Source organism: Mytilus trossulus, chromosome 10 (assembly GCF_036588685.1).
Source record: "Mytilus trossulus isolate FHL-02 chromosome 10, PNRI_Mtr1.1.1.hap1, whole genome shotgun sequence".
NCBI classification, from domain to species: Eukaryota; Metazoa; Mollusca; class Bivalvia; order Mytilida; family Mytilidae; genus Mytilus; species Mytilus trossulus.
Window position 1 is genome coordinate 45,726,624 of NC_086382.1, and position 19,591 is coordinate 45,746,214.

A 19,591-nucleotide genomic window follows, 5' to 3' on the forward strand; every position below is an offset into this window, starting at 1 on the left:
ATTTTTTGAATGGCTTCCTTTTTTTTCAAAGAAGTTTCAAGAAGAAATATTCAATTGCACAGTATTGTGCACAAGATTTGTTAGATCTTTGACCACATTAATTTTGTGACAAAAACCTTTATTATGTCAAAATTTTGATCACAATCCAAATTCAGACAGAATCAAGCTTGAATATTATGACCAAATTTGCCCCAACTATTCAGGGTTCAACCACTGGGGTCGTATAAAGCTGGGCCCTGCGGAGCACCTGGTTAATAATTTTGTAAATTTTAACAAAATTTTTTCCTCTGTAACTAATGGGCCAAGCTCATTATCAATTGAGATAATTGTAAGAAGCAAGAATGTTCAGTAAAGTAAGATCTACAAACACATGATCACCATCACCAAAACACAATTTTACATGAATCCATCTGTGTCTTTTGTTTAATATGCACATAGTTTTTTTGAACTAGCTGTCAGATAACTGAGAGTACTCTCAGATCTGTTAATTGTGTCTTTTTGTGTCGGGATGTATAACTATAAGTACCCGGCCACGTTCACTTATATTTTTGTCCATCTGATGAGTTAAGCCTTTTTCAACTGTTTTTTATTGTTCGTTCTTCTGTTGTACTGTTATACCACTGTCCCAGGTTAGGGGGAGGGTTGGGATCCCGCTAACATGTTTAACCCCGCCACATTATTTATGTATGTGCCTGTCCCAAGTCAGGAGCCTGTAATTCAGTGGTTGTCGTTTGTTTATGTGTTACATGTACATATTTGTTTTTCGTTCATTTTTTTACATAAATAAGGACATTAGTTTTCTCGTTTGAATTGTTTTACAATGTCTTATTGGGGCCTTTTATATCTGACTATGCGGTATGGGCTTTGCTCATTGTTGAAGGTCATACGGTGACCTACAGTTGTTAATGTTTGTGTCATTTTGGTCTTTTGTGGATAGTTGTCTCATTGGCAATCATACCATATCTTCTTTTTAACCGGATTTTTGTGACAAAAATGTCGGTTATTGATTTGGGGATGTGCGGCGGGAGGGCGGCAATCAAATGTTGTCCGTGCATTAACTCATGAACTGTTCAACCAAAGCTTTTAAAATTTTAATATGTTGTTACTGACAACTAAATGAAGGTCAACTATTTTTTAAATCTTCTCCTGTGAAACTACTAGGTCAAATACTAACAAACCTTTACTGAATGTTCCTCTGGGTTTGAGTTTATAAATTGTATCAGGTGATTGGATCCATCAACAAACATGGCCCCGGTTGCTAAAATAGAACATGGGGTCAAATCCAGTTTTTGGGTTATATCTCGAAAAATAAAGTTCTTAGACCGCATTCATTCTGTGTCAGAAACCTATGTTGTGTCAACTATTTAATCACAATCCAAATTCAGAACTGTATCAAGCTTAAATGTTGTGTCTATACTTGTCTCAACTGGTCAGGGTTCGACCTCTGTGGTCGTATAAAGCTGCGCCCTGCAGAGTATCTGGTTCTGTCTTTCTTAGTTTTTTTGGCAGAAACTGACAAATAGAAACATAAAATGGCATTTTCAAACATGTATTAAATTGTACTTTAAACATAAATTATATAATCAATCACTTGCTCTTAAGAAGGGTGCAGGTTGGGTATCTGTGAGCACTAAATCACCTTATTCTAGTTTTTATTACATTTCTTTTAGGAAGATGATACATGTACTGTAGAAAAAGAGACATTGGATCTTCCAGATTTGCATCCACCAAAAAAACGTCAAGATACATGTTCAAAGGAACAAAAGACAATGGATCTTCCAGATTTGCATCCTCCAAAAAAACGTCAAGATACATGTTCAAAGGAACAAAAGACAATGGATCTTCCAGATTTGCATCCTCCAAAAAAACATCTCAAGTAAATAATTAATTTTCTTTTTTTTTTCTTTAGTTAGGTCATGTAAGCTGGTGTCATTACATTGTGTCTGCTGTCCTTTTATTCACATTGTTATCTTTTCAAGAATCATTTGACCGTATTTAACAAACCTGTTGTAAAAGGTATGGTAAGGCCAAAAAAAAAAAGTTTCAATTCATTCTAATAAGTGGTTATGGAGGAGTTGCAGATTCAAAGTGAAACATATTGTACCAGACGAAAGAACAGAAGGATGGACTTCCCCATCACTATATATACCTCTGCTTTTAAAAGGGGGGTATAATAATGACAAATGCTATAATGTCACAAGCTATCATCTATAAGGTTTCCATAAGCTATCGTCTATAGGGTAGACATTTTACCAACCAAGGGTCGCAGTTATTCATTCAATTCTTTTTGGGTAATATGATCCAGATATCAGTGAAAAATGTTATACCACGAATATAATGATTTCACAGTATTGTTGAAGCCTTCATAGCAAATAAAGAACAAAAAATCTAAACACTGTTCCTATACTTGACTCATGTACTGTATACTATGTGCAATGTTTTTATGTGTTTATTCATGTATATCTCTGAAATTTTTAAATATAAAACTGATATAATTAGAATTTTTTTAATTTAGGCCAAACTATGAAGGAACTGAGAGCATGTCATTTAAGGATAGCAGACCTAATATAAGTGACAGAACAGATGCATGTAATATTACACAACTTGATGATCTTTACATGAAAATGGTGTATGTATTCTTAATATTAACAGTCTTTCTGTATTGCTTTTTCATTTCATTTCCAATTTCAAAAAAGTCATTAACAGATGGATATTATCTGGGTGATTTCTTGTAATTTATGAAATTCCTTCTTGTGAAAAATGTTTCAAACAATCTTTAGCAAAAATACACATAATAAAACAATGCACCAGATAATACAGCACAAATCTCATTGTGTAATTTTAAGTTCCATCTTTATGGCAAGCCGTTCTCGTCAAAACTATGTTTAAACCCTTTTTTCAACAAAAATACACACTGAGATTTAAAAACCCAAAATAACACACTGAGAAATCGAAATTACACACTGAGATTTAAAAAAATAAAAAACACACACTGAGAATTCAAAATTACACACTGAGATTTTAAAAAGACACACTGAGATGAAATAAATTGAAAAACACACACTGAAAATTGTTAATTACACACTGAGATTTCAAAAATACACACTGAGATTAATATGCAAATTTCTAATGAATATTCATGAGATGAATAATTCAACAGATTAATATCTTGATCTCAAGAACTCTTGTCATTATAATGAAATGCGATTCCTTCAACCAACATTCGTATTAAATTTCAAGACTTAACATCGCTCATATTCATAAGTTTGTTGCCTATAATTCAATGTAATTCAGATCATTACTACTACCAGTAATTAAACATGGGTCCCTTTTCAAAAGTCTTCCAACAGTTTCCTTGATTTTGCTAGTTCATCTTTTATATTTTTGTTACGTTTATATGCTATAATAGACACTTGGGTAAAAATTTCACTGCATTCTTTTTGCAGATTGTTCCAATGTTTTCTTATAATTTTAATAAAGTTTTTCACCATTTGGTTGTATTTTGTAATAAGAGTAAGTGGGTATTTTTCTTGTTCTTGTATTTCTAAAGTTTTTTTTATTAATAATTTGGAACCAAATCGAAGGACTAACGAGTTCTGTCCCCTTGTTGTTTTAAGCTTGTAATAGATTCAGATTAAGTATGCTAATTAGATATGTGCGCATAAAAAGCTCAAATATGAAAATCTCAGTGTGTAATTTTAAATTCTCAGTGTGTAATTTTAAATTCTCAGTGTGTAATTTCAAATTCTCAGTGTGTGTTTTCAGTTTATTTATTCTCAGTGTCTCTTTTTGAAATCTCAGTGTGTAATTTTCAATTCTCAGTGTATAATATTCAATTCTCAGTGTGCATTTTTCATTTTTGTAATCTCAGTGCGTCTTTATGAAATCTCAGTGTGTAATTTTTAATTCTCAGTGTGTAATTTTCAATTCTCTGTGTGTAATTTTCAATTCTCAGTGTGTAATTTTAAATTCTCAGTGTGTAATTTCAAATTCTCAGTGTGTGTTTTCAGTTTATTTATTCTCAGTGTCTCTTTTTGAAATCTCAGTGTGTAATTTTCAATTCTCAGTGTATAATATTCAATTCTCAGTGTGCATTTTTCATTTTTGTAATCTCAGTGCGTCTTTATGAAATCTCAGTGTGTAATTTTTAATTCTCAGTGTGTAATTTTCAATTCTCAGTGTGTAATTTCAATTCTCAGTGTGTAATTTTCAATTCTCAGTGTGCGTATTGAAGTTTTAAATCTCAGTGTGCTTTTTTGTAATTCTCAGTGTGTAAATTTTTCGAAAAATGGTTTAAACATAGTTTTGACGAGAACGGCTTGCCATTCATCTTAGTAAATTTAATCTCCAGTGAATTTTGGCATCCATCTGTAACTTTGTACATTTTATTCTTTTTCCTCTAACCACTTGGCCAAATGAAAGTGAATTTAAGCCATTTTTCTCGAGCCTTTGACTTTAGTAGAAAAAGCAAGACATAGCGATCCTACATTCCGTCGTCAGCGTCCACAAATATTCACTCTGTGGTTAAAGTTTTTAAAATTTTAATAACTTTCTTAAACTATTCTGGATTTCTACCAAACTTGGACAGAAGCTTGTTCATGATCATAAGATAGTACATGTATCTAGAAGTAAATTTTGTAAAAACAAAATTCCCTTTTTTCAGTATTTGACTTAAAAATAGACTTAGTTTTTCTGCCAGGAAACATAACATTTACTCTTGGTTAAAGTTTTTAAAATTTGAATAACTTTCTTAAACTATCCTCAGTTTGTTCCAAACTTGAACAGAAGTTTGTTTCTGATCATAAGATAGTATCCAGATTTTTACAAAATTCCATTTTTTTTCGCCTTTTACTTATAAATGGACTTAGTTTTTCTGCTGGGAAACATTACATTCACTCTGGTTACAGTTTTTGAAATTTTAATAACTTTCTTAAACTATACTTGATTTCTACCAAACTTGGACAGAAGCTTGTTTATGATAATAAGATAGTATCCAGAAGTAAATTTTGTAAAAATAAATTTCAATTTTTTTCAGTATTTTTCTTTTAGATGGACTTAGATTTTCTACCCTGAAACAACACATTCACTCTTTGGTTAAAGTTTTATCTTTTTTTAATAACTTTCCTATACCATTTTGGATTTGTACCAAACATGGACATAAGCTTTTTTATGATCAAAAGCTAGTATCTAGAAGGAAATCTTGTTAACATTTTGTACCTGTGTATCTGTATTTTACTTATACATGGACTTAAATTTTCTTCCAGTTAACATTACATACAGTCTGCAGTTGAAGTTTTTAAAACATTTATTAGATTCATAAACTATCTTGGATTTTTAGGCAGTTAAGATGCCTTATGGGAGCATCCTGGGTTTGTGTTATACCCAATAAATGCTGAAATACGTGCCATTGTTATCATCTAGCTAGCTACTATATTATTTATAACTTATTGGACAGTTTTTTCACACTTTTCATTCTGGATTACAAAAATTATGACCAGAAAAACCTTAAATGATCGTCGATTTTCCCAAAAGTTTTGAAGTTGCACATGGGAAGTAGAGCACATTAGGAATCCTTGTGTAATTTATTCTACCTTGAGCTTTTGGCTAAGAACAAATGTATGAAATATTTAATCGCCGAAAATCTCTAAAGACATGTAGTTAAGATTTCCCAAATTGCAAAAGTCATAGGAATATTGTTTGTGGTCAATACGTAGTCAACTAGGTCAGAAGTCTATTAATATTAGTTCAATTGATCACGCTGTTGGGGGGGGGGGGCAATTTTGAATTAGAAAACGAAATTTTCGTATTTTTTTAGTTTGGACGCAGGGGGTCAAATTAGCGGTGGTCCGAGGTCTGAGACCTTCCACTTTTGCAGTCAGACTTTCTTCTTGGTTACTAGCTACGCCCTATATGCCCTATATGCCCGACGTATGCCTGTCTACAGTGCTTATTGAGCCTGTGATTAACAGCAAAAGTAGGCGAGACTATGAATTTTTGTCGAAAAAATTATACTGACATAAAAAAACACACTTAGAATCAGGGCCTTTAATATCTAGGATTGTGGTCTACCACTAGGATAAAGTAGGGAGAAGTGGAATTTCATTTCAGTAGTTGCCTTATGTTTTCATATTTATCTATGACATATATACATTAAGGAAAGTTTTTCCTTGCAGAAGAAAAATATATCTGCAAAATTTTTATATGATAGGTGTATATATTGATAAACCTTAACCCTTACCATGCGGTGACCGTCATATGAGGGGCGTACCCCGACCACCTTTATTTGGCACCAAGGTCGTTCCATACTTTTAGAAGACCACTTTAGGATACTTATTTTAAAAGTTGTGCATGTTCCGTCAACCTGAGGCTATCCATGTTCATGTTTCTCATGTATAAGTTGCATTTTGAGCACAAATACTGACTAAAATTGAAGCTGCTGAAACTTAGTTTTCTGGAGGGCTTCACATCTGTGTCTTACACAGGAAGTTCAGAGGCATAAAACTTGCAAAAATAGTGCAAACTCATGGCCATATAACTTCCAATCGTTATTATTATTGAAATACGCATAGGAAATTACCACTTCCAGTTTCGTGTCAATTTGAAGTCAAAAATCAGAAAAAAAATGGTGAAATTCCGTATTTTTGGTCCAAATGACCTTCTGTAGACTGCTGAACCAAGATCAGATTCAATCCCACCTAACAACGGTTGGGGTCAATTTATTAACTAGGGTCCACTCTACATGGAGGCTTTACCAGCATCCCTGGGTCTTCTGGGTCAAGAGAAAGTACGTAAAATCGTCAAAATTGACGCTTTTGTACCTGATGACCAACATTTCAGGTCATAGAAATATCTTCAGAAGAGATATATCCTTAGTTGGCTGTAACAGAAATAGAGAAAAAGAGGAAATTCTTCATGTTCTCAATATTTGTTTTTTTTTGTCAAGAATGATTGTAATACATGTATATTTCAAATGTCAGATGAATTTTTATTATGCAGAGGAGCAATGGATGAGGATGAGGCTCTTGAAACAGCTATTCAAGAAAGTGTTGATGAATATACTATAACCTCAAAATCTGAAGAGCGTGAGTCAGCATATGGAAGGTAAATAACATAATAAACTTTTTGATAGAACAATTGAAGGTAAGAGATGAGAACTTACTGGTCCAGCATTTTTAGCTCACCTTTCCTCCAGGGAAATATGAGCTTTTGCCATCACTTGGTGTCTGTCGTCTGTTGTCAAACTGGAACTGAACGATCCTTAGGGTATCTGGAATAAAGTGTGTTTTATTTTCTGTTATATAGTTTGTAAGATATCTCCTTAAGTTTTCAAGATATCAAGAAAGTTTATGAGATATCTTATAAAGTATATAATATATCTTATAAACTTTATCAGATATCTTTTTAAATATGTTGTTTGTAGAGATATCTCATAAACTAGATATCTGATAATCTTAATGAGATGTGTTATAAAGTTTTAGGAGATATCTTGTAAACTATATAGGATATCTTAAAAAGTCCTTGAGACATCTTGTTTAGTTTATAAGATATCTACTTAAACTGTAATTATATTAAGATATCGCCTACAGTTTATAAGATATCTTATATACATTATTGCATTACAAAATAAAGTCTCCCTCCAAAGTCATGGAAGTCAGTCCCCCAAAAAATTTTATTTAAGGGAAGCAAAATATTATTTTTGTTGAAAATATGTTACAATTCTTGTTGTTTTTAGTGTGCTGCTTCTTTTCATTCTAAGGTAAAAAATTTGCTGTAAAAAAAAAATTTCCAATAATATTCGTCCATGAATTGTGTATAAAGTAGGATCCAAGTAGACCAATAACTATTTAATGGTAACATGAAAAGGCATGTGTGTAGTTCATTAACATAATGAGACCAGGTGATGTAATAAATTAAGTACATTTTAACCCTCCCCCCCCCCCAAAAAAAAAAATCTATATTCTCAAAGAATAGATAAATAAATAAATAATTGTGTGAGAATGCAATTTAAAGCTGCTTACAGAATCATCACATTAATGTCGCCTTGACACTTCAACAAGTGGAAAACTTTATATCAGTTTCTGTATTCTTAAATAATGTAATAACTAATAAGTAACAGAAAACCTTGCATGGAGATGCAGAATGTAATTGACATTTGAATGGACCCTGACCTCAACATCAGGGTTCATTGATCTTTGAAGATGCAGAATTAAACATTATATACTAATTACAGGTATGAACAAGTACAGGGTAGAACACCAGAAGAGGTCAGGGGTATTGTATCAGCATGGGCAGATAGCAAAATATCTGGGGTGGATAGAAGGCTCATTGTATCCAGAAATACAGTTTTCAAATCTTCTCTGATGTATTTCAAGAGGGATGCATTTGTCAAGAAAGCTAGCCTTTTAAAGGTATAAAATTCATAGATTGGTGATTGGTGAAATAATATAAAAGGTTTCAGTAAAGCAAGCTCTTAAAACCATTTTTCAAAAAATTTCGAAGCTGAGATTTCAAAAACTACAAATGATAATCAAAGGTTCCAGGATTATAATTTTATATGCCAGACCATGTTTCATCTACAGAAGACTCATCAGTTACACTCAGTGACACTCGAATCAAAAAGTTAAAAGGCCAAATCAAGTACAAAGTTGATGAGCATGGAGGACCAAAATTTCCAAAAAGTTATGCCACACTGAGAATTCAAAAAGACACTGAGATTTAAAAACTTCAAAAACACACGCTGAGATTTAAAAACTTCAAAAACACACGCTGAGATTTAAAAACAAAAACAAACATTGAGAATTTAATTAAAAAAAACAAACAGATTAAAAACTTAAACAAACACACTGAACTGCTCAATATTAAAAAAACTTTCAAAAAAACAACAGAACTCTACGATTTCAAAACCTCAAAAAAATACACACTAAGAATACAAAACACACACTGAGATTAAGAAACTTCCAAAAACACAGAGATTTTCAAAAAGACACACTGAGATTTAAAAACCTCAAAAGCTACACGTTGATCACTTTTATCTACATGTGTTTTTATTTTACCTTCCTAAAAGCCAGGGTGAGCTTTTCAATCACTTTCTGTTGTCCTTTGTCCATGAGTTAAGTTTTTCATAAATCTTCTATGAAACCACTGGGAATACTCAATTTCTGAAATCTAGATCTTAATATTATACAAACACCTTGTCATTATCTTGAAAACAGGACCAATCCAGTGAGCCAACACTTGTTAGTTAATTCCTGACTTGCGGTCATTCTTCCTGCCAAGAGTTGTCTTTTGTAGCAGTCAATGTACCCTCGGGACAAGCAGAAATTTTTCTTTCAAACAAAACCATAAATTACAGTATTCCGAAGGAAATTGGAAAACGCTGAACTTTTTAGTTTCATGTTATAATTTGTACATTTGGCACCTCTATGAAATTATTCGAGGTTTTATTTCTGATAAAAAATTATTTGGAAGTTGCTTAATTTTTCTGTTGACGAATACCTCTTACAACGCAGAGATTCCACATTTTCACTCAGATCACTCAAACTGTATCCTTAGGCAGCGGAGAAAAGTCATGATGTCTTCGAATGTTATACCTACTGAAAAGGGAAAACTCTGACAAAAACATCTAAGTTACGGATGCATCCAGGTCGCCGCAAGTCAGGAATAGATGTTAATTTCAATAAAAATTTGAAATCTGTCAATCCATCCTGTTCCTATGTAATACTTTATTTTTATCCTGACAACTTTAAGAATTTTATAGTAAGGTTTTACTTTGGCATGTTTGATCTGTGGGTGATTCAGTATAGAATATAGTTCTCTGACCTTCTTTTATTGTGGAAAGTAGGTGAGAACTCTAAAAATGGACTTCTTTCTAATGCATCTATTCTGAAGCAGTGGACAGGAAATATCTGCAATTATATAAATCTATATTTTTAGGTCAGTTTTACATCAGATGAAGGTAGTGTGGAGGATGCAGCTGATGCAGGGGGACCCAGGCGTGAATATTTCCGACTTCTCTGGCAGTCTGTCATTGAGTCCAGTGGTCTTGTTACAGGTTTGACCCTATATATATATTATGGCCAGCAGTTCTCGTCAAAACTATGTTTAAACCCTTTTTTTCGAAAAAATTACACACTGAGAATTAATAACCACACTTGAGATTTAAAAACCTAAAATAACACACTGAGATTTTAAAATTACACACTAAAATTAAAAAAAAATGAAAAACACACACTGAGACTTTAAAATTACTGAGATTAAATAAAATTGCCTTCCCTGGGAACAGCCTTTAGCAAAAATTGAATTTTAATCATTTTCTTTAGAACCGCCAAGACAAATTGAACAAAGCATGGCTTAAAATGTTCCTTTCTCAGATCGTCCTGAACATGCATGAAATATTTGCCACTGGCCATTAAGCAACCAACAATCAATCAATCAATCCTTCCTCCGATTCATATTTGTGGTGTTAAAATATTTGATATTTAATTTTTATAGTGAATGTTACAGGCTGTACTTTCTTTTTATTTCAATTTTTTCCCCATTCTATATGTATACCATATTGATATATTTAGTAATATTTAACAGACTTCTACCACTGTAAACCAGATCAGTGATTAGAGCCTCGTGTTTAATTGCACCAAAAAAAAAACGGTAAATATCATCGATCTGTGTAAATATAATTAACTGAAATCTATATTTATTATAAGGTTGCCGTAATAGAGGATATACTTTGCGCCCTAATTATGGTGCCCAGGCAAGAGGGGAATATATAGCTTTGGGTATTATGATGGCCACAGGGATTATACAGGGTTCGGAAGCACCTGCACTATTTGTTCCCTCAATGGTGGATGCAATTGTGGGAACTTCAACAGTCATAAGTCAGGTTGATGATGTGGTAGAAGAATACTATCACCAACAGCTAAACGAGGTACAATAATTTGTAAAGATGTAGGATAGTCAAATTTTCAGTTGGCCTACATTCATAGAAACAAACGTAAAAAAAATAAATATTTTACTAAAAGTAAATAAACTGAACAAACGTCAAACAAAGTGAACACAATTACAGCATGCAAATGAAAACATGTTATTTTGATTTTAGTTTCTTGTGTACAATTTGGAAATTAGTATGGCATTCATAATCACTGAACTAGTATATATTTGTTTAGGGGCTAGCTGAAGGACGCCTCCGGGTGCGGGAATTTCTCGTTACATGGAAGACCTGTTGGTGACCTTCTGCTGTTGTTTTTTCTATGGTCCGGTTGTTGTCTCTTTGATACATTTCCCATTTCCATTCTCAATTTTACATAAATGAAATGGCAAAAGAAAATATAAAAGTCAAAATTCAAACACAATTTACAGTTAGTAAACTAAGAATTAAATAAATCAGCTAATTATGTCATCACAACTACTACCATATACTTTTCATCTATTGGTCAAGATTTAGGACGATACAGTAATTCATTGAACTTCAAATTTATTTAGTTTCAAACTTCATTTCTTTTTTTCTTTTTTTTTTTTACATAAGCAACATATTTTATTTTAAAATACATAAACCCTAAGCAGTCCAGGGCAGCTGGCTTAGGGGTACCTGGTTTTATTACATAACCCATTTGACAGGGAAATAACAAAACTCACTTTAAAAAGTTTATTTAACATTCTATGTAAATACCTGCATTTTTATTAATTTATAATTATATACATCTTAAAGATATTATTTTTTTCATAAATTTGTTATTTCATACTAAAAGAGTTTTTCCGTATTATTTCAAACATCATCTCTAATAAGCAACAACAACCAAGTTGATGTATATATAAATTCTTTTGTTATTTAAATCATGTTTCCTTCAAAAAAATTTGATCGAAACTGAAATCGACAAACCACTTCATTTCAATTTCATTTGAAACTTGAAATATCACAATAATTATTAAGATGAATCGCTCAATATATTATCAGATTATACATGGCATTTTTCATATCAGATGTATTTATCAGATGTATTACCAGCCCAAGAGGTGAAGGATCGAGGGCTTATAATACATCTGATATGAAAAATGACATGATATGATCTTTTTATCATATGCTTCAACAATGGTAAAAACAACAGTTTAATATATTGATCCTTGTAAGTGAGTCTGAAGTAGAAGTTCAAAAAGTGAACAGTTTACAGACGCCAAATGTAATACATCCAATATGAAATCTTTCTATCATATGCCTCAACCGATTAGAAAAACAACGGTATAATAAATTTTTATATTGACGATAAAAAAAAATCAACAAAACATAATGGACACTGTTTGGAAAATAAATCAACTTGCTAAATTGTGCTGGAAACTTTGAAAAATGCATTTATTGTATCAGTTGTTTTGTATTTTACATAGAATATTTTCCTGTTTTCTTATATTTGTTTTGTACTGTATTTTTTTACTGGAAACATACCATTGAGGAGTATTTTCCAGAATTTGCAGAGTTACCCCTTTAACTATATATTAACTAAATAGCAAACAGCATTTAAACTATAATTCCACTGACAACTTTGTATATCACCAACAGAACAGGAATTATATAAACTCCAACCTCTTTGAACCCATAAAAAGCACTTAACAAAATTATCTGCCATTTGAATGCTTCAATTAAACCTCTGTATGGCAAGCCGTTCTCGTCAAAACTATGTTTAAACCATTTTTTCGAAAAAAAATACACACTGAGAATTAAAAACCTAAAATAACACACTGAGAAATCGAAATTACACACTGAGATTTAAAAAAATAAAAAACATACACTGAGAATTCAAAATCACACACTGAGATTTTAAAAAGACACACTGGATGAAATAAATTGAAAAACACACACTGAGAATTGTTAATTACATACTGAGATTTCAAAAATACGCACTGAGATTAATATGCAAATTACTAATGAATATTCATGAGATGAATAAGAAAACAGATTTATATCTTGATCTCAAGAACTCTTGTCATTATAATGAAATGCGATTCCTTCAACCAACATTCGTTATAAATTTCAAGACTTAACATCGCTCATATTCATAAGTTTGTTGCCTATAATTCAGATCATTACTACCAGTAATTAAACATGTGTCCCTTTTCAAAGTCTTCCAACTGTTTCCCTGATTTCGCTAGTTAATCTTTTATATTTTTGTTACGTTTATATGCTATATTAGACACTTGAGTAAAAATTTCACTGCATTCTTTTGCAGATTGTTCCAATGTTTTCTTATAATTTTAATAAAGTTTTTCACCATTTGGTTATATTTTGTAACAACTGAGTAAGTAGGTATTTTTCTTGTTTTTGTATTTCTAAAGTTTTTTTTATTAATAATTTGGAACGGCCAAATCGAAGGACTAACGAGTTTTGTCCCCTTGTTGTTTTAGTTTGTAATAGATTCAGATTAAGTATGCTAATTAGATATGTGCGCACAAATCTCAGTGTGTAATTTTAAATTCTCAGTGTGTAATTTCAAATTCTTAGTGTGTGTTTTCAGTTTATTTATTCTCAGTGTGTCTTTTTGAAATCTCAGTGTGTAATTTTCAATTCTCAGTGTGTGTTTTTCATTTTTGTAATCTCAGTGCGTCTTTATGAAATCTCAGTGTGTAATTTTCAATTCTCAGTGTGCGTTTTTCATTTTTGTAATCTCAGTGCGTCTTTATGAAATCTCAGTGTGTAATTTTTTATTCTCAGTGTGTAATTTTCAATTCTCAATGTGCGTTTGAAGTTTTTAAATCTCAGAGTGCTTTGTTGTAATTCTCAGTGTGTAAATTTTTCGAAAAATGGTTTAAACATAGTTTTGACGAGAACGGCTTGCCATACCTCTGCACTGGTATTTCACATAATGGAGGTGTGCAGATCCACATGATTTTCATGAAATATTGTCAAAATGACAGGTAGTTTGGACGTAGTCAATTTTTTGTACTAACTGCATAAAGAGAACATGGTTTGTCCGGCTTACTCCAACAGTTTTCAAGCTGGAACTTTTGTATTATGTAGAGTATTAGAACATTTACAAACGTCATGCATATTGTTCGATTCTGTTTTTAAAAAATTTCACAAATGTCAGGATGGTGAACTTTGTCACTATATGCCTTTGTCATTACACAACCACAGAGGTGTAAATATGCATTACTGATAATTGTTCATTTGAAAAATAGAATTCATCATGTGACATTTGAATATTAAAGTTACCTCTTTTTAATTTTGAAAAACTTGAGTTGTGAAGCTAAGAAGGAACAACATCACCGGTATATGTTCTACTTTATAGAATAAATCAACTATGATGGGGGCATCAAACATGCCTTACAGACACAACCATTTAAAGATGTACTTCTGCATCACTGTTTGCTGAATCTAATGCTTGCAAACCTATTTTCTTATGCATGCAGCAGGGCCTCAGGGGGCATCTTTTTTATCTAGTTTTTTTAAGTGGAACCCAAAAGGAATCTAGGTGATATTTTTTGGTAAATTAAGTTGAAAAAAAAATACCCCAAAAAACACTTGCAATTGAAATAGTTGTTTACATTTCATGTATCTTGATGATAAATGAAAGTTTTATTTGGTGTGCTCAAATAAGTTATTTGTATGCAGACATTAGTCAGTTGACTAGATCAGATATCATAAAAGATAGGATTACTTGATAGGACAAAGACTGAACATAATGACAAATATTTACAGTAGTAACCTCTTTCATGTACAATTAGATGATAGTTTATGTATATCCCTTTAAAATATTATCTCTCTTCAATACTTTATGTATAGGTTGAAAATGCAACTTGCGACAATGAAGTTAGAGAAGCAGTTGACAAAAATAGATGGTGGGAAGAGATAGATGGAATAATGTCGAGGGTAACAATGGATAATAAGGAGGAATTTATTGGAGTTGCAGCCTCTTATCTGACCACACTCAGATGCAGCTCAATGATCACTGATTTGAAGAAGGGGCTGGAAACATATGATGTAAGGTTAAATGTATTGATAAATTAGTTTTTTTTTCTCACCTATTATTCATCTCATGAATATTCATTAGTAATTTGCATATTAATCTCAGTGTGTATTTTTCAATTTATTTCATCTCAGTGTGTCTTTTTAAAATCTCAATGTGTAATTTTGAATTCTCAGTGTGTGTTTTTTATTTTTTTAAATCTCAGTGTGTAATTTCAAATTCTCAGTGTGTTATTTTAGGTTTTTAAATCTCAGTGTGTATTTTTTTTCGAAAAAAGGGTTTAAACATAGTTGTGACGAGAACGGCTTGCCATAGGTTTTATAAAGTATTAACATTATTATTAGGGAAAACCAAAAAGAATTTGTAAATATCGGGGTAAAAAAGGCAAAATTTAAATATTTGAAATTGGTCAAATTCTTAGGACATGTTTTCTGCCAAAGCTTGGATATGGTATATTATGGGTTTAATAATGTGTTTTGTGTATATAGTAGTTAGGGGGTAAAAGAAATGATATAAAAAACTATATAATTGACAAAAAAATGCATTTAATTCAAATATTTTACAATCTTTAGATATGTGGAATGAGTGAGATTTGCAGTCCCTATGACTGCTATCTCACTTGTTTTAATTGAAGACAAATTAGTTTTACTATATAGTTATTTACAGGTACTAAAACTAGTCATCAAGGAGAATCTAAGAGATCTGTTCGAGTACAAAAAGGTCAGAATCAATTCGTCTGACCTTTTGGCATTACTGAAGCCAAGGTTCTCCCATGATCCAAGGAAGAAAGAGCACGAAGAATTGGTGCTAGTCAATTTTCATCATTTTGTTGAATCAATTCAAGGTATGTTTTTCTAGACTTTTAAGGGCATACAATACAGTTACAGGGGAGGTAATGACGTTGTTAACGTAAAATGTTATTTTCGCAACATATTGGTAAAGATGCATTTTTCGACTGATTTTTATCATTCAAACTGATTTAATTTTAAAATGAGTGCATTAAAATGACATTTTGTTTCATTTTGCAGAGAGATTATGTGGACCAAATTTTATAAAACAGTAAATAGTTCAATTTTTTAATTTTTGATAAATATACATTAAAAAATTACGTTTTTTTCTCAATTCATGACCATTTGATAAATATGAGTTATTTCTGAATAAAAAATGCATAATTTTTTATGATACTTATAAAATACAGAAATTGCTTATTATTTACCAAAAAACAAATTGTGTTATCTTTTAAAACAAAAAAGTGATGTTTTTCTTTCGAAAGGGAAATAAGGCCACAAATCCAAATTTTCCGCAAATATACAAAATTTCTACCTCATTTAACTCAAAAAGTAGCACATAAAGGTATATTTTTTATTACAGATTTGATTTAATCAGGCAAAAAATAGCCTATATGCAAATTTTCATCAAACTGTAAATACAGGATCAAAACTGTATTGTATGCCCTTAAATAGAAAATTCTTCTCAAATATTATTATTAATTTAGAGTATATTTGTGATATCAATTTATCCAGTATATGTTGGTATACAAGGCAGTTTATACGTGTATTATATATTAAGTAAGGGAAAAACAGTATTAATAAATGAATACATTTAATGACATCAAAATTTACATGGAAATTTATGGCTGCTGTTGCATTTGGGGTCTCCAGAACTACTGATCCAATCTTTTCAAAATTTGATGGTTCTAAACTTGTGAAGACCTTCAAGATTTGATGCTGTTGCCATAAATACAAAACATAAAAGTGAAATTTTCCAAAATTTGATTCAATACTATTGAAAATTTATATATACATTCCTAATCATGTATTGAGGTTAATTTAGTGTTTCTTTTGAGGTTGACAGATGCCATTGCCATTGATAAATATATTGAAATCAAGAAGTGTTAAAAATTTTGCAAATTTAATCCCCCAATTATTGGAAGATTTATACATACCTTCTTAACTGTGATTGACAAAAATTAGACTTACATGTGACAGATTTTTTTTTTTATTTAGACAATGAACTGGAGACAGTCCTTAAAGAAGGAGATGTTATTCTTACAACGACAATGAATGAGTTCATCAGAGAATTAGAGCCAAAACATATCCTTGTTTTTGCAACAGGATCAAGCAGAATACCCACAACTGGGTTCCATCCAAAACCTGCGGTGACATTTCACCATGACAATACACAATACTTTCCATGTGCAGTGACTTGTTCAAATGAGTTGCAGTTGTTTGTAAATGCTGCAAATACCAATCTGTATGTATTTGCAAGTAACTTTTTGGTTGGGTTGATGAATGGAGGTACTTTCAGTAAATGTTAATGTATAAACAGTGATTGTTGCTCAGACCATTGTAGATTACTGTACATTAAATGTTAAGCTAATATAAACAAAACAAATATTAGCATAATGCTATTTCTTGGCCACACATTAGCTTTAACTTAAAATAAAATAAAATGAAAATAATCCTATTCATTTTTTCATCATTAGCCACAAGTCAGATATGAATCAATCCAAATGTTGTAGAATTTTAAAATTATCAATTACAGAAATGAATGGGAACTGTTGACTAAAAAAGTTAATCTGTTCACTCACATTTTTGAAGAAAAACTTTCAAAAATTAATGATACACTTGTAGAGATTTATTTTTTTCATTTAATGAACTTAGATGACTTAGTGGCAAAACAATTGCAATATAGCCAAAGTTGCTTCTTATAATTTTATCTGATGATGAAAAGAATTTGTACTTTTTTTGGTCAATTTTGGATGCAAGTAATGCCCTGACCACATTGAAGTTCTTTGTATATCATTTTTATTTAAAAGTAGATATTTATCATACAAATCATTTATATGAGTAGTAATGGCCAAATTTGATATGACGGTTGTTTTGTTGTTTTTTGCAATATTTTATATTTTGTTTTTGATGCATCACTTATTTACATCATAAGCATTGATGTTTATGGGAAGCCATTCTTGTCAAAACTATGTTTACGCCATTTTTCCAAAAATTTACACAATGAGAATTGAAAATTGAAAATTATACACTGAGATTAAATAAACTGAAAAACACACACTGAGAATTGAAAATTACACACTAAGATTTATATGCACACTACTAATGAATATAATAAGGATGAAGTTTTCATTTTCCATTTGCGATATAAATTTGTGATTCCCAAACCATCTTTTAGCTACGTATTCTAGAAATTTGTATTCACCGCCATCTTGGTCAGTATCAATGTTGTATTCCATCTCTTGCAACCACTCTGGCATATCCACTGTTGACAGCTTTACATTCCAGTATCTCTTCAAAACAGACCTTGCCTTATCATAGAAACTTTTTGGCTTCATAATGATTTTCTCCTTGTCATTGATTACATACTCTATAAGTACATTTGTCCCAGGAAGGACAATGCCATGTTCTCCACATGTCACAAAATCCACATTTTTATTTTTTTTTAAATCTCAGTGACTAAATTCTTTGAATAATGGCTTAAACATAGTTTCAACATAGTTTTGACGAGAATGGCTTGGCATAGAGGTTTAAGTAGTTCATTCTAGTCATGTTTGATGTTAGTAGAATTAAGTTTACAAGCATTTTTTTCAATATAAATACTCAATTTGTTTTACGTGTGTACATATATTTCTTATCGTTGTGCACCTTACATGTTTTTCTATTGCCTTTACTGTGCGTGGTGATATATTATTTTTATAAGACAGCAACAAAATGTGTGGTTTTATTATTGTATAGGTGTGTTCGTCGTACTAGACAAATGTTCCTGAAATTTTTAACATAATGGTCCTTGCCACTAAATGAAGCATGACATTTGAAACTGAGATTGTAACCCCACTTGTTTCAAAAGAAGAGGGCCAAAGGGGCCAATAAGGGGGTGTTCTTATTTCAATGTGGATCATTTATTTTGATACTGATTTTGATGATATTTTTGGTCAGGTTGGACAAAGTTCAAAACCTGTTTATCGATGGGCGGGGAAAAGTAGGTACATAAATTGTGTAATCAATTCTCCTACAGTTTTCATCCCAGACCCCTGAAACTTCACAGGAAGATTGTCAGATGTTAGCTCAAGTTTTTCTTCTTTTATAGATTCATAATGAAATAGACTGCCTGTGATTTTCCAAACAAATTTGATTGACCTATAAAGGGGGCTAAAAGGACTGATGTCCAAACTATTTACAACGTCCTACATGTATTTGAAACTACATGTGTTCTATCATTTACATCAAGACTTGCTGTGTTTTTATTAAGCTGCCGCTACATATAGCCCTACATATGCCTTTCCTGTGCAATTCCTATTTGTTAAGGTCAATTAACTTATATAGTTTTAGTGCTATACTATTTTAGTGACGAATGACAAATTCCAGATCTTGTTTGATATTAAGTCTTCATGTTGACTTTAAAAACATAAAGACTTTTTTTTATGAAGTATTTGTTTATATATAATATATATATATTTGTTTTGTCAAATATTATTTTTACAACTTTATGTTCAAGTATTCTAGTCTTGTTTAATCTTATATTTGTTTTGTCAAATATTATTTTTACAACTTTATGTTCAAGTATTCTAGTCTTGTTTAATCTTATATTTGTTTTGTCAAATATTATTTTTACAACTTTATGGTCAAGTA

At 31.3% G+C, this 19,591-nt stretch overlaps 1 protein-coding gene across 3 annotated transcripts in view; it reads left to right on the forward strand.

The window, feature by feature from the left end:
- Positions 1-19,591, forward strand: part of LOC134687458 (uncharacterized) — a 34,387-nt gene extending 14,796 nt beyond the window's left edge. For all 3 annotated transcript variants that reach the window (XM_063547773.1, XM_063547774.1, XM_063547776.1), the window contains exons 4-12: positions 1,671-1,876; positions 2,516-2,629; positions 6,997-7,101; positions 8,231-8,408; positions 9,934-10,051; positions 10,704-10,924; positions 14,768-14,965; positions 15,618-15,795; positions 16,958-19,591. In XM_063547773.1, coding sequence (XP_063403843.1) covers positions 1,671-1,876; positions 2,516-2,629; positions 6,997-7,101; positions 8,231-8,408; positions 9,934-10,051; positions 10,704-10,924; positions 14,768-14,965; positions 15,618-15,795; positions 16,958-17,268 — 1,629 coding nt within the window. In that variant the 3' untranslated portion in view covers positions 17,269-19,591. The remainder of the gene's footprint in view (positions 1-1,670; positions 1,877-2,515; positions 2,630-6,996; positions 7,102-8,230; positions 8,409-9,933; positions 10,052-10,703; positions 10,925-14,767; positions 14,966-15,617; positions 15,796-16,957) is intronic.